The 13,334-nt window shown below is 33.3% G+C and overlaps 1 protein-coding gene across 8 annotated transcripts in view; it reads left to right on the plus strand.

The window, feature by feature from the left end:
• The window catches only part of KCNT2 (potassium sodium-activated channel subfamily T member 2), a 143,901-nt gene that overhangs the window by 103,610 nt on the left and 26,957 nt on the right, over positions 1-13,334 (plus strand). For 5 of the 8 annotated variants that reach the window (XM_075760162.1, XM_075760155.1, XM_075760159.1 and 2 more), the window contains 8 exons: positions 521-577; positions 1,706-1,855; positions 2,974-3,203; positions 3,883-4,099; positions 5,456-5,561; positions 5,848-6,020; positions 8,060-8,131; positions 11,289-11,423. In XM_075760162.1, the coding sequence (XP_075616277.1) occupies positions 521-577; positions 1,706-1,855; positions 2,974-3,203; positions 3,883-4,099; positions 5,456-5,561; positions 5,848-6,020; positions 8,060-8,131; positions 11,289-11,423 (1,140 nt within the window). The remainder of the gene's footprint in view (positions 1-520; positions 578-1,705; positions 1,856-2,973; positions 3,204-3,882; positions 4,100-5,455; positions 5,562-5,847; positions 6,021-8,059; positions 8,132-11,288; positions 11,424-13,334) is intronic. The other 3 variants (XM_075760160.1, XM_075760157.1, XM_075760163.1) reach the window with 2 other exon arrangements.

Raw genomic sequence — 13,334 nt, forward strand, 5'->3', positions numbered from 1 at the left:
ACTAGAAATCGAAGGCACTACTTAGCAGCAGAACATAGGAAAAATTATTATTCTCTATTGTCCTAATTAAAATGATAATACAATAAACAAAAAGAAACACATGTACATAAATTAAAACCACCTTATTTTCTGGTATTAATATGTGAGGAAACCAGGGAAAATGTTCATTTTCAAAGCAACTGTGGCCAGATCAACTTGCTATTAAAATTAAGGGGAAGTTTGCTGCTCTTTGTGTGAACTGGCTTTGGTCTTTAATGCTACTTTGCAGATTAAAAATCTAGATGTAAAAATCCCACGGTCTTCTCAGCTGTTTATGTAATTCAAAACTTCAATCTGTAAGACAGTGAAATTCTAACTTGAATCTTATTTATAATCTTATTACTGATCTTAATTATAATCCTAACATTTATCTTTAAATGGTATCTAATCTAGTAATAAAATTTTATTAGAGTTCGTATTATGATACAAATTATTGGAAAAAAATAGCCTTTCTGACTTGACCTTAATGTGATCTTTACAGAACAGCCCCATGGGAAGCTTTTAGACAACTAACTGGAACCAAGCAGACTTTAAACAGGTGAACATTTTATTTAGGGGGGAAAAGTGAAATGTGGAAAAAATTTTCTTCTATAATTACATTTCTAGTTCTGCTATTCTACACCTAGTGCACCGTTTGTTAATGCTGTTGCCATAAAAATGGTTTACTTATTTCCATCTTGAAACAAAATGTTTCTACACTGAGGGCAGAGAAGAATGGTAAATTTAAGAAAAACAGAAAGTGTGTTAAGATACTGAAAATGTATAAAAGAGCACAAAGCAGCATATCCCAATACCTTGAGATCTTAGCTCCAAGCGGCAAAACACAAAGCATATTCGTCAATTCTATGTCTTATCTGCACATATATATGTATCTATTATATCCAGTAAAACTCACACAGACAGAACCTTGTTTCCATATGAAACTTCATAAAGAAGTTCACAGAAGCGCCAAGTCTGTGAGTTTTGGTGTTAGCTGAGGCTTGGAACCTTTCCACTAACAGTCCATTTGGATAAAGAATATTAGCTGCATATAGTAAAGGAGGATATGCTTCATATGGTTATAGTAGTAATTTATTTTCTTGCACTAGGGAAAAGAATGTATATACTTGTCATCATATACAAGGCACAGTAACTAAAAATGTCCATAGGGTAAATGCTGAAGATAACTGATAAGCAAATGCAGAAAAAAAAAAAAAAAATTCTCTTACAGATATAGTGACTGAAGCCAACTGGGTCTTTCCTACATAAGTTGGTTTTAATGATTCTTTACCTGCTTCAAACAGGAACCAGACAATCTGCCATGCAGTATCTGAAGAGATTGTCTTTATGACTAGAATGAGCATGCTCTTGGTTTCACCTGTCATTTTTAAATTGCAATGAATCTTCTTACTGTGGTGTGAATTTAAAGTAATTCAGCCATATCTCTCCTGATATTAAAGTACGTAATCTTACATGCCTATTACTTAGCAGAAAACGCTCTCTAATTCATTAAAATAATCTCTGCACTTACAGTATTACCAAGCTTTGATCTTAAATATTTCTTTCAGATTAGCCTATGGGACCTTTTTAATAGACATTTGTAGTTTCTATTGCCGTGAAATACTGTTCTGATTAATAAGAATTTTACATTGTTTTAAATTATTCTCCTTATCTGTACATGTTTCAGGGAGAGTCAGCAATCACCGGAACAATGGCAGAAAATGTATGGCAGATGCTCTGGTAATGAAGTGTATCATATTAACCTGGAAGAAAGTACTTTTTTTGCTGAGTATGAGGGGAAAAGCTTCACATATGCTTCTTTCCATGCACACAAAAAGTATGTTTATTTTCTTATCAACAATTAAAAGTTCAAAGAAATAATTTGTCTTGGCTGCATTCAAAGATGCAGTATTACACATTACTCTGTTTCTGGGTTTAAATATCTGGCCACTGATATATTTCATGGATATTTTTCTGTAAGTTACTGGTCAGGCAAAAGCTCATGTTGGTTCTGTACAGGCCAGCTTAGGCTAAGAGAATAGACTATAAAGGATATATAGGATAAGCCTGACAACCAGAAAAAAAATTGTACCTTAGAGAGGTTATATGAGAACACCAGTCCCTTTCCATGTCCAAAAAAATCTAGAAAAGGGTGGGTGGGAGGGTGTTAGTGTATTTTACTTATTTATATAGGAGTCTGTTGGAAATCTGGCTTCCTTTGTGGCGTGTTCACATTATGCAAAATGTTCAATTTAAAGGTGGTTTATGCTACATTCTGGTGACTGTTCAAAATAAACCCATATTTTTTCTGCTAGATGCTAACATATCTTCTTTAGGTTCCAGATCATGCATCACTTAGTGCTGCTCTGTGAGATGAATGTACAAACTGAACACAAATCATGTATATTTGTATATATTTGACAAAATGAACATATATCAAACCCTGAACACTGAGTTTATTCTCATACTTAAGTGAGAGAAAGATTTTTTTTTTTTTTGCTTTAATTCCTTATTTTCTATCACTAATCAAATACATTTCTAGGAGTGAATCTCAAAAATGAATTCTGAAAATGGTTTCCATTACATAATAATAATAGAACAATTTAACATGATGAATAATTTTTCATATTATATATCCATTCTTCTACTAATATTTTCCCAGAAGAGACTATTCATCTGATAGAAAAAATGAACTGGAACAGCAATAGAAGAATATTATGGGGATTAAGAAAAATTCTGGATTCAAATGCATAGGGATTCATGAGCTCATAAAAACTGCTTGATCAGAAGTGCCCTGTTTAAGAGATAACATTTTTCAAACATATTTTTAATCCAAAAATCTGCAAAAGTTCATAATCTGCAAATATATATACTGAAGGTTCATTTTTGACAATGGAAATTCTGGTATATACAGGACTATGCAAAATGAACCATGCCTTTCCTTTTCTAATTAAGGTTTGGAGTCTGTCTGATTGGTGTTAGAAAGGAAGATAACAAAAACATTTTGCTGAATCCAGGTCCTCGATATATCATGAGTTCTACAGATATATGCTTTTATATAAATATCACCAAAGAAGAGAATTCTGCTTTTAAGAAGCACGAAAAGCATAGAAAAAAACATGAATCAAAATTATCTTATCATGGAGCTTCTAGATTACCTGTACACAGTATAATAGCCAGCATGGGTAAGTAAAAAAAAAAAAAAAAAAAAAAAAAAAAAGCCTCACAACATATTCAATGAATAGTGCATTTTAAAGCTTTTAACAGTGTATTTCTAAAATTTTAAGAAATTATAACTGTATTTGGAAAGAAAAAATGTTAAACACTTGCCCTTGTATTTAAAAAAAACCCACAAACAACAAAAAACAAACAGAATTTGGTTATGTTTTTCCTTTACTTGACAATATGGAATTAAACTGCTTAAGACTGTTGTATAAAAAAGTAATAATAAAATGTATGCATAGCAAAACAAGTGAGAAAAATCACGTGGCTAATTTCTTTGTCATTCATAACTAGTCATTTGTAATAAGTTTTCATAAGCTTCTTAATTAAAAACTGCCCTTGCTTAATAAAAACCTACAGGTTGTTGATGCATATAAATATGGGTTAATTATATAAGGTATGATTTAAAAATGGTAGTTAACAAGAAAATATATATTAATGGTCAGAAAAAAGTGCTATTTGCAGGAAAAGGCTTCCTCAGGTAGTTTAAATATTTGTTATATTTTAATCTAATAAACACTACCGATACAGTATTCCTTTCAGTCTTTAGCTGTGTAGTCAGTTAATCCCCACTAACCAGGGGAATCTCATCAAATGTTTTGTCAATCACAATGAGAAAATGCTTTCAATGCTACTCTTCAGGGACAGTGGCTATTGATTTACAAGACACAGGATGCCGAACATCCAGGGGACCTACGCTAGCTCTTCCCTCTGAGGGAGGTAAAGAGGGCAGGCGGCCCAGTATAGCTCCTGTTTTGGAGGTTGCAGACTCATCCTCGCTTCAGACGTGTGACCTGCTAAGTGACCAGTCAGAAGATGAAACTACCCCGTCAGATGATGAAGTCTCTGCAGGCTTAGAGTATGTATATTAAATATAAAATAAGCAACATAATTTGAAAATCTTGTATTATGTAGACAGCACGGATAATTTTTTGACATGCAGATCAATCCAAGCAGTTGTAGCAAGCACGACCCATAAAGGCCAATTATGGAATTATTCTCTTTTATGAAATGCTGTTGTCTGTTAGCAGGATGCTGTTATGCCTATTTTGAAATAAAAACCCCAAAATATTAAATCCTCCATTTGCTAGAAATTTTCTATACTCAATTATAAAGATCTAGTTGTGTATTGCAATTTTTTAAATAGCATTTTTATGACCCTTTTTCTTACATTTTATAGTTATAAAGACAACTAATTTGTAAACAGATAAGTACTTATGTCCTGAGAATGCAGTGATAATCAGATCATTCAACAGGCTTGTTAAACGCTGGGACTAGGTGTCTGACTTCAAAATGTAGGAATGACAAAAAAAGCAGTATGAGACAAAATTATTACATCTAATTTAAAATGCTTGTTAGCATGTTGCTGAAAGTAATGGTGCATTACTCAGATAAAAACAGAACATTCTATCCTATAACTGCCAGGCAGATAAGCAATTATGTTTATTGGGATTACTGACAGGGATGTTAAAACTGAAATACACAATTAAGCCAGTGGTTTACCTAGCACAGTTTCCCATCTCCAACAGCGATGAGCATAAGAAGCCCCAGGGAAGATCATAAAGCTCCAATGAAAAAAATGTAATAGAACAAATCATCTTAAATCTACAGACTCAAATACCAGGATTTTAAAAGGCCTCTTATTGAAAACTAAGGCCAGTTAGAAATTTCATATCATTAGCAAGAGGATTTGCCATTTAAAATTTATTCCAACCATGTTGAAAGTATGTTATCAAAGCAAGAAAGTATTGACCTCACTTATTCTTGATAAGTGTTTGAAAGAGAAATGGAGAAGGGAGAGCAGAAGTACCACAATTATTTCTTTATTCTTTCCTTACTTTTTTTCCTTCCTTAGAAGTTTCCAGTACCTGTATTCACAACACTAAGACAGTACATTGTGATACATCTACATCAGCCCATTTCCAAATATGCCTATACAAAAAACCCCCAAAAACCAAAACAAAACCAAAAACCCCCCCCACCAAAACCCAAGTGAAATTCCTTTAGTCCACAAAAACATGACAGCTTTCACTAAATTGTATCAAATTGGTCAAAGCTACAAAATAAACATAGTTCATTTCCTGTACTTGACTCTGCTAGTCTACAGATAGCTGCAAAACATAGACATAGGTATAAACATCCCATAAAACAGTTGTATAGTCAACTGTGTTTCTGTAATTTGCTATACTGAAAAATGTTTGTTCTATTCTCACAGGTATGCCAAAGGCTATCCTCCTTACTCTCCATATATTGGAAGCTCTCCCACATTTTGCCATCTTCTGCATGAAAAAGTACCCTTCTGTTGTCTACGACTAGATAAGGTAAAGGGACTTTCTGTTACTGGATAAATCTGCAGTCTCATTTGTCTCTTGCATCTGAACACACTTAAATTCTGCTTTCTGCTTAGAGATGAGGTTTGTTCAGCACTTACTGAGCTTTAACATGTCTTCTCATCCTTTTTATTGCCAATCATTTGTTTATATCTAATCAGGTCTATATCAGGTCATCGGATACAATTTTCTATTTCTAATGGTAAAATCCTTTAAAATGTCACAGCTAAATCTCTTTATTCATATCCACTGAACTTGTTTCTTATTTTGATTTTAGGGATGCCAGCATAACTACTATGAAGATGCCAAAGCCTATGGATTCAAAAATAAATTGATTATAGTTGCAGCAGAAACTGCTGGAAATGGCTTATATAACTTTATTGTTCCACTCAGAGCTTATTACCGACCAAAGAAAGAACTAAATCCCATTGTATTACTCCTAGATAACCCGTAAGTAGATTTATTTATTTATTTATTGTGTTTTAAACTCATTTTACCATTACTTCAATAGATGATCATTCTTCACATGGCCAACTTAAAATCAAAAACATTATGGCACATTTATCTTCGAGAAAAGTTAGTGACAGAGGTAATACCCTACGTTCACTGTCATATACAAAATTGACTTTTTACTGCCTGTAAATGACCATAGTGAATTTAAATGTCCTTATTCTTCATGGGCAATGTTTCAGCTAAGTATTTCTTAAAAATACCCAAAATAATGTGAATAGTACTGCTAAAAATTAGATATCTTCATAAACACTGTAAAAAGCAAGCTGTGTAACAGTTTCACAGTGACGTGACAGCACCTTAGACAACACAAACCTACTTAACACAAGGCACTTAGTGGCCTGGGCCAGTTAGGCACATTTTTAATAATTTTAGACTCTATGATAAAACAGTTCTTTAAGCCAGTAGGACACCCACCTACCCTTTGTCTACAATTATATAAAATCATAGAAGAAAACTAAAACCTGCAATATTCTTGTTACTACCATATCTGTCTGGAGATCGCTGGAATTCTTAGCCTTTCTTGCATTAGCTGTTTAAAATTTCAGACAAATTCTTCTCTGGCAAGACTGATTCATTTGTAATCTGACAATGAATGAGACTTACTTCCCCCCTCAAAACTTTGATACTGCTCAAGTACTTAAAATCACAATTTAGAAGACATTAAAACAGAGGTTAGCTGTATACAGAAAATCAGATCAAGCTATGACTCAAAGAAATGACAGCAGCAGAAATGTCTTATAGGTTCTGATTCCAGGGTGACACTTCCCTTTACATATATATATTCTAGTTTAAGTGACTTATTATTCAAAGGCCTGCTGTGAAGCATCCCACTTTTGCTTCAGAGAGCTCTTTAGTGAAGCCATATACACCTGTGTTTGCAAAACAGAAGCTGTTTTATGTACATATTATGGCATAAAGTGAATTACACAAATTGGTAAAAGCTTGAATTAGGCTAAAGAACTTCTGATTTGCAACTTTCTTAAAATTAAAGATGTGATCATACAGTGCCCTCTAGTGCTTGTTCTCTTTTCCAGCATAGTGCCTGAGTTTACACACTTTAATGCTGTTGTGACATTTTATAGCTAAAAGTACTTTTTACTATCATAAAGTAAAAGCTATGGTTGCTAATTAAACTAATACCCTTAGTGTTGTATCTTTCTATACAGCATTTGCTGTTGCTGCTCTGAAAGGCCAACTTTCATGGGACTACAGAAGCTAGCTGAAAAGCCAGCATGCTTTTCATACATGCATGAGGTGGAATTCAGACTGCCATTCAAGTCAATTAGAATTTTGTAATTTACTTCATTGGACCTAGGAATTCGGCCACCTTCAATGAACATTTCTATGCCTTGTTGTTATATTCCTATTTCCTCTCTTTATCAAGGCAACTTATTACAGTATGCTTATTCTGGTATCTACACATGTGCTTTAAGATTTCTGGTGTTTCTTGATATGTAAGAAACGACACAGTAAAATATATGATTAAAGAAACAATGCAATAAAATACAGTATCTTAGTTTGCACATTCCATTTAAAAATACAGTTTCATCTAAGATTGTCTCATTGACTTGAATGGAGCTGTTGGCACAAAAACCAAATGACGACGTGGTTTCCTCTTCACATTAAAAATTCTCACTGCTTATTTTAAGTATGCATTGGAGTGTAACTTGATAGCGTGTCTTTGACATCAGTCATTCATTCTTGTATTTGGAATTGTACTGTGCCATAAATTTTCTGATTTAAGAGGTGCATTTATTAATATAAGCATGTTAATTCTGATCATTCTTTATGATCATAGCAAACTGTTGATTCACAGCTTTCTGCAAACCTATTTCCTGTTTAAAGTGATATTATACTGCAAAAGTCTTAAAAAGTTTTTGTTTTTTTTTAAAAGCTACCAGTTTATTGAAATATTTTAGAAGAGATGCTGCTGTTGTGATATTGTGTTTCATTTTGTAATCCCATCTGCTGCTTAGGCCAGATATGCATTTTCTGGATGCAATCTGTTGGTTTCCAATGGTTTACTACATGGTGGGCTCTATCGACAAGTAGGTGAAATAACTGTTAGAAAACTTAACATTGTAGTGCTCAGTGGTTTGTTGTGTGTATTGTCATTGCATGTTTGTGTGTTGTATTTGAAGATGATCTTTTTGCATGCATGGTTTGTGTCTCTGTGCTATAATTTGGGATTTCAAATTTCTGGCTTAGAAAGGGTATCATTAGTGAAGAGCATGACAGGGAACACAGGTTAATATCTTCAAAAACATTAACACTTATTTAGATGTATTACTATGTTTCTACAAATTGCGAGATTATAGCCCTGATTCTAGTGTCATTCTATGCTTAGTTATAATTTGTTTGGCTTTACTGACTAGCATTTTGTAAAGATAGCTACAGAATGTAGACAGTCTTGAATGTGTCCAACAGTCTTCATCATCTGCTACTTAAAATATCACCTACTCCTACATTTCTGTCTTCACCTCTGCTAATATGTATTTACATATCTAGGTTTAGCAACATAGATTTAATGTAAAAAACAGGCAGAAACAACAGTATTAATATGAGCAAGGGCTCATTAGCATTTTAGTAAACTCCCATGTGTAGAGTGTCAATTTAAAGAGGAAAACGGCTTGCTTCACTACATAACTAATATTGAGCTGGGGTTACAAGCTCATAATACTCATTTCCCCAGGTAGAAATCAAAAAACTTATCTCCTGCCCTAAATTAACAGAATCCAGTTTTACAATGAGAATTCTGGAGATTCAGTGTTTCTCCATCTAACCTGTTGTAACAAGGACTTTAAAACTACTTATAATAGTGATGCAGTTACAGATTTACCTTGGTGATACCACAGTCATTGGGGGATTTGCAAAGAATCTACGGAAATGTTTTCGACTTCCTACCTTTCTTCCTCTAAACCAAAAAAGTGTCTCGGGTTGTTAATATCTACTACTTTCTTAATTCCACAACAATTATAAAAAGAATTCATACCAGGACAATAATTGAATTGACTCAAAGTATCCAAAGTAAGTAATAACCCAAAGATATTAACCTGTTTTATTAACATGGAAAATTAAACTTCAGTTAAATTTACTGAGTTTATTTCAAAAAGGAAATCACCAAATCCCTCCCTAAAGGTGGTTTGTTGTTTTTAGTACTGTGTACATTAAAAAAGAAGTGTATTGTCTTTGAACTAAGTGATCATACAGAATTCTACAGTTTACAGTAATACTAGCATGAACTTCTGTATCTTTCTGACAATACAATCACTTTAATTCCTGGTGCAATAACCAATTGTATTTTGTAGGGAGTTTTTTGTTTATTTGTTTTTTGACATCTATTTTCATAAATAATAATACTTTTAAAGACATAGTTCATACTTATTCCCTGTGTTTTCCTAAACATGTTTTAAAATCACGTACAATTAATAGATATTGATCATCTTTAGCTAACAACTACAATGTAAAATATGCAAAGTTTCCTTTCTTATTTAATGTGTATAGAACACGTTCCCAAAGTGCCACCTCCTACCTTTAAGTATCAAACGTTTTTGTCACGTGGTCACCTGGCATGACATGTTACCATCTTAGAGAGAAAAACACCAAAGGAAAAACTCTCATATACCACTCCTTTTTGTTGAAAGTGGATGGCCTGCAGAAAAATAGCTTTACCAAAATTCATAGCTGGGATGAACTTCATCAAAATATGTCATCGAGTAGTAGATATCTGTTCTACAGTCTTCAGGTATAAATGATTTGAGATCTGTAACTGAACAGATTTCACAGTTGTGTAGAAATCTATTCAGTATTAAGAAACCTACAGCTAAAAGTAGTTGAGAACTAGAATTACAATACTTCTAAATTAGTATTTTTTAAATTCTCCACAGATTAGCAGAATGTAACTGCTAAAAGAAGAGTTGAGCTTGTCAAACATAAAAATGCAGATAATCTGGGTATTCAGAATATGCTGCTATTTTCAGGTATCAACTGCAAGACTGAAAAAGCAGAAATACCAATTACTCAGAGAAAGTTCGGAGTTCTGCTTGTGCACTGAATTTGTTAGAATAGATCATATAAAATATAGCGGTTCTTTTGTTATAGTCAACCATCGGTGATATTGCACAGTTTCAAAAATAATTATGTGCTTCTTTTGAAAGAATATGTATAAGATGTAAAATAAATTAACAAATTCGTAGAGTTTTCCTTACCTAAAATTTCAAAAAGAATTTATATAATAGGTTACATAAAGTTAGGAACCTCAGATCATTACTGAAAAGAAAAACTGTATCAGGAAAATTAAAACTTAGTTAATATTGTAGATTGCCAAATAAGAAGCAATTATAATACCAAAACAGCTTTTCACCTTGGAAGGAAACAGAATGATGCAAAAATTCAGTTTTCCAATTTCTTCTGGAAATCATGAAATGCACCCAGTCTTCTTATTTTCACTTAAAAATTGCTAGGTTTCTAGCAGTCTTTATGATTACAGAAAAGTCCTTTCTAAACTTTTCAAAAAGTGCTTGGTTTCTATGGAAAATATTATTGTTAAAACAACTGAAACATGCTTCATTTTGGAAACAAAGCTATAAGGCATGCTAAGAACTGTAACTCAGTTGGTCTGTATTTTCTGTGGTCAGGCTTCACGGGAAACATTGTTCAGCAGCGTGCAGAGTTTTACTGATGTACAGCTGCTCCTAAAAACATCATGAGAACACTCCAACTGATAGATTAACCTAAAAGAGGGATGTATTAGATGTCCTGATAGAACATTTATTAGCATTTTGAAACTGAAATATAATTGTGGAAAGAGCAACCCAAAGCATTTATTTGGGTCTGTTTATTGCCAAAACTAACTGCAACGAAGCAAGTTGTTGCAATATGTAAGGACAAACGGTCTTCCCAAGTTACTGTTAAAGGCTTATTTTAAAAAGTTGAAATCAATATATCATTTTAGCAAAAGGAGAGGGACTAACAACCTACTGAAGTGCATTCTGTATGACTTGAAGGAAAATAATTATTCAGATTCTATTCTATCAATTGAGATGATATACTCATTATAGATTATATTGGAAGTTATGATACGTACGTGGAGATGAAGGGAACCAGCAACTCAGCCTGTGATCTGCAAATTCCAACCATCCCTAATCTTTTAAGTGTTCTGTATTTAAGTCGCTTGTTCTTTCTCCCTCTTTCTCTTCACAAAAGCCTAGATGATTTACTAAGATGTGGGGTCACCTTTGCAGCTAATATGGTGGTGGTGGACAAAGAAAGTACAATGAGTGCTGAGGAAGACTACATGGCAGATGCCAAGACTATTGTAAACGTTCAAACGCTCTTTAGGTAAGGCATTTTTGCAGTCTACCTATACACCACCATTAATTGTGAAGTACTTAATGCCTTTTGTACTCTGATCAGAAATGATTTTTTTTTCTTTTAAGTTTTCCCCTTATATGAATTTGTGTCTTAGATGGGCAAACTTTTCCCACCTTGCTTAGCAATCCTGAGGTACACTCCTGAAATCTCAGATGAAATTCTATGCATCCCACAAATGAAAGATCATTTTAAAAGTCGTGTCAGGTTTGCAGGAAGGAGAAGAAAGGTACTCTTGAAGACTTAGGACCAAAAGTAGTTGAGAAAAGAAATTTTTCCTCAGTCCAACAGTCTTTCACAATAATGTTAAAGCCAGTATGAAAAGCAGATCCTTCTAACGCTAAAAAAGGAAAGCAATGCATCACTATGAAGTTAGTAGATGTGTTCACATTTTGAACATGTAGTTTTGAACAAAAATTAGGTTTGTAGGCACATGTATACAAATTACATATGACAACAACATACTAAGAGTCGTGAAGGAATAACTGAATACAGAGTCAAAAAGTGTTCAGTCTAGTAAAGAGGCTGAGAAGGCAGGGCTGTGATGAAGAGCTAAACACACTAAGATTTCTTGTTCATTTGAGAATCTCTCCTGATTAAAGCCTCACTTTGTGTTAAATATCTTGATTCAACAGATACCAAAAGATACATGTCCCTTTAAACTGTGAAAAAACAAATAAACAAGCAAAAAACCCCCACAAAACTCATTACACAGTCAAGTATGCCTCCCTGATTTGGGGCTTAAGTCTAGCATTTCCTGTTGTTCATTCTAATAATAAAATTAAGTCCTTCCCTAGAGAATTACATATCATTCAATATTGCTACCCTTTTCTGTGTCAAGCCTTCCACATAAGACTGGAGAGAGGTGCATAGTAAACAGTTTTTTCAATATGTCAGTGATTTTGGAAACTGAGCTCATTAAAACACAAGAATTTCAACAGAGATTTTTTAATGCAACCACGTGTGAGAATGCAGTTAATGCTGTTAGCATTTCTGCACGTGCTCAAAAGAAGCAAAAATCTACATTGCATGAGAAACTTGAGTTCTGTCTTTTGCAAACTTTGAGTTTTTGAATTTGTACCTGATACTAGCACAGGTGTTTGTGTTTCATAATCACACCTAAATTTAGAAACTATAATTCAACTTAATCTGTGCATCATTCAAGTCTACTCTTAACCATGTTGTGCTAGGGTATCTCACTGAGGTTTTGACATACATCATAAATTTTTCAGAACTACATTTTACCCCCAAATATAAAACAGCAAAAGAGTTGAATAAAAAATAAAACTTATAAACCACCAGTTGACTTTCATAGTTGTGTTCGACTTTGTAAAGTACTAAAAAAAAAGCAACAAAACCCCATCATAGTAGTACACTACATACCATAGGTATCCAACTAGAACCTGCTATATAATCATTCAGTTGTCTTGCACAATGCTTACAACTAGATGGCAGCTTTAACTCATGTATCAACTATATATCTGGTTCAGTATAATTTTAAAACTGCATGGTACTTTTTACAAATATCAGAAGAAATCAGAATAAGTATCGTTAAGACTTCACTTTATCAGAAAACTTTGAAAACTTTCACAAGTAGTGTACTGCATAAGTTTTTTTCTAATTTTTTCGCTAGAACATGTACAATAATTTCACTGCATTTTTGTATTATTTAAAAGTTGTAGAAATACATAAGCTTTGGGAAGAGGCATAAGGTAGTGGCATTTACCTGTTCTACAGAATAAACCACACTCATGCACCAATGTAAACAGTTTTGTAAGTGAACTTCAAAAGTATGTTTAAAGGTTTTTTGTTACTTAATAATAGCTAATAATATCAGAAACTAATGAAGAGGCCGGATGTACAGCAGCACTTAACACAAAC

The sequence above is a fragment of the Balearica regulorum genome, chromosome 8 (genome assembly GCF_011004875.1).
Source record: "Balearica regulorum gibbericeps isolate bBalReg1 chromosome 8, bBalReg1.pri, whole genome shotgun sequence".
Lineage (NCBI taxonomy): Eukaryota > Metazoa > Chordata > Aves > Gruiformes > Gruidae > Balearica > Balearica regulorum.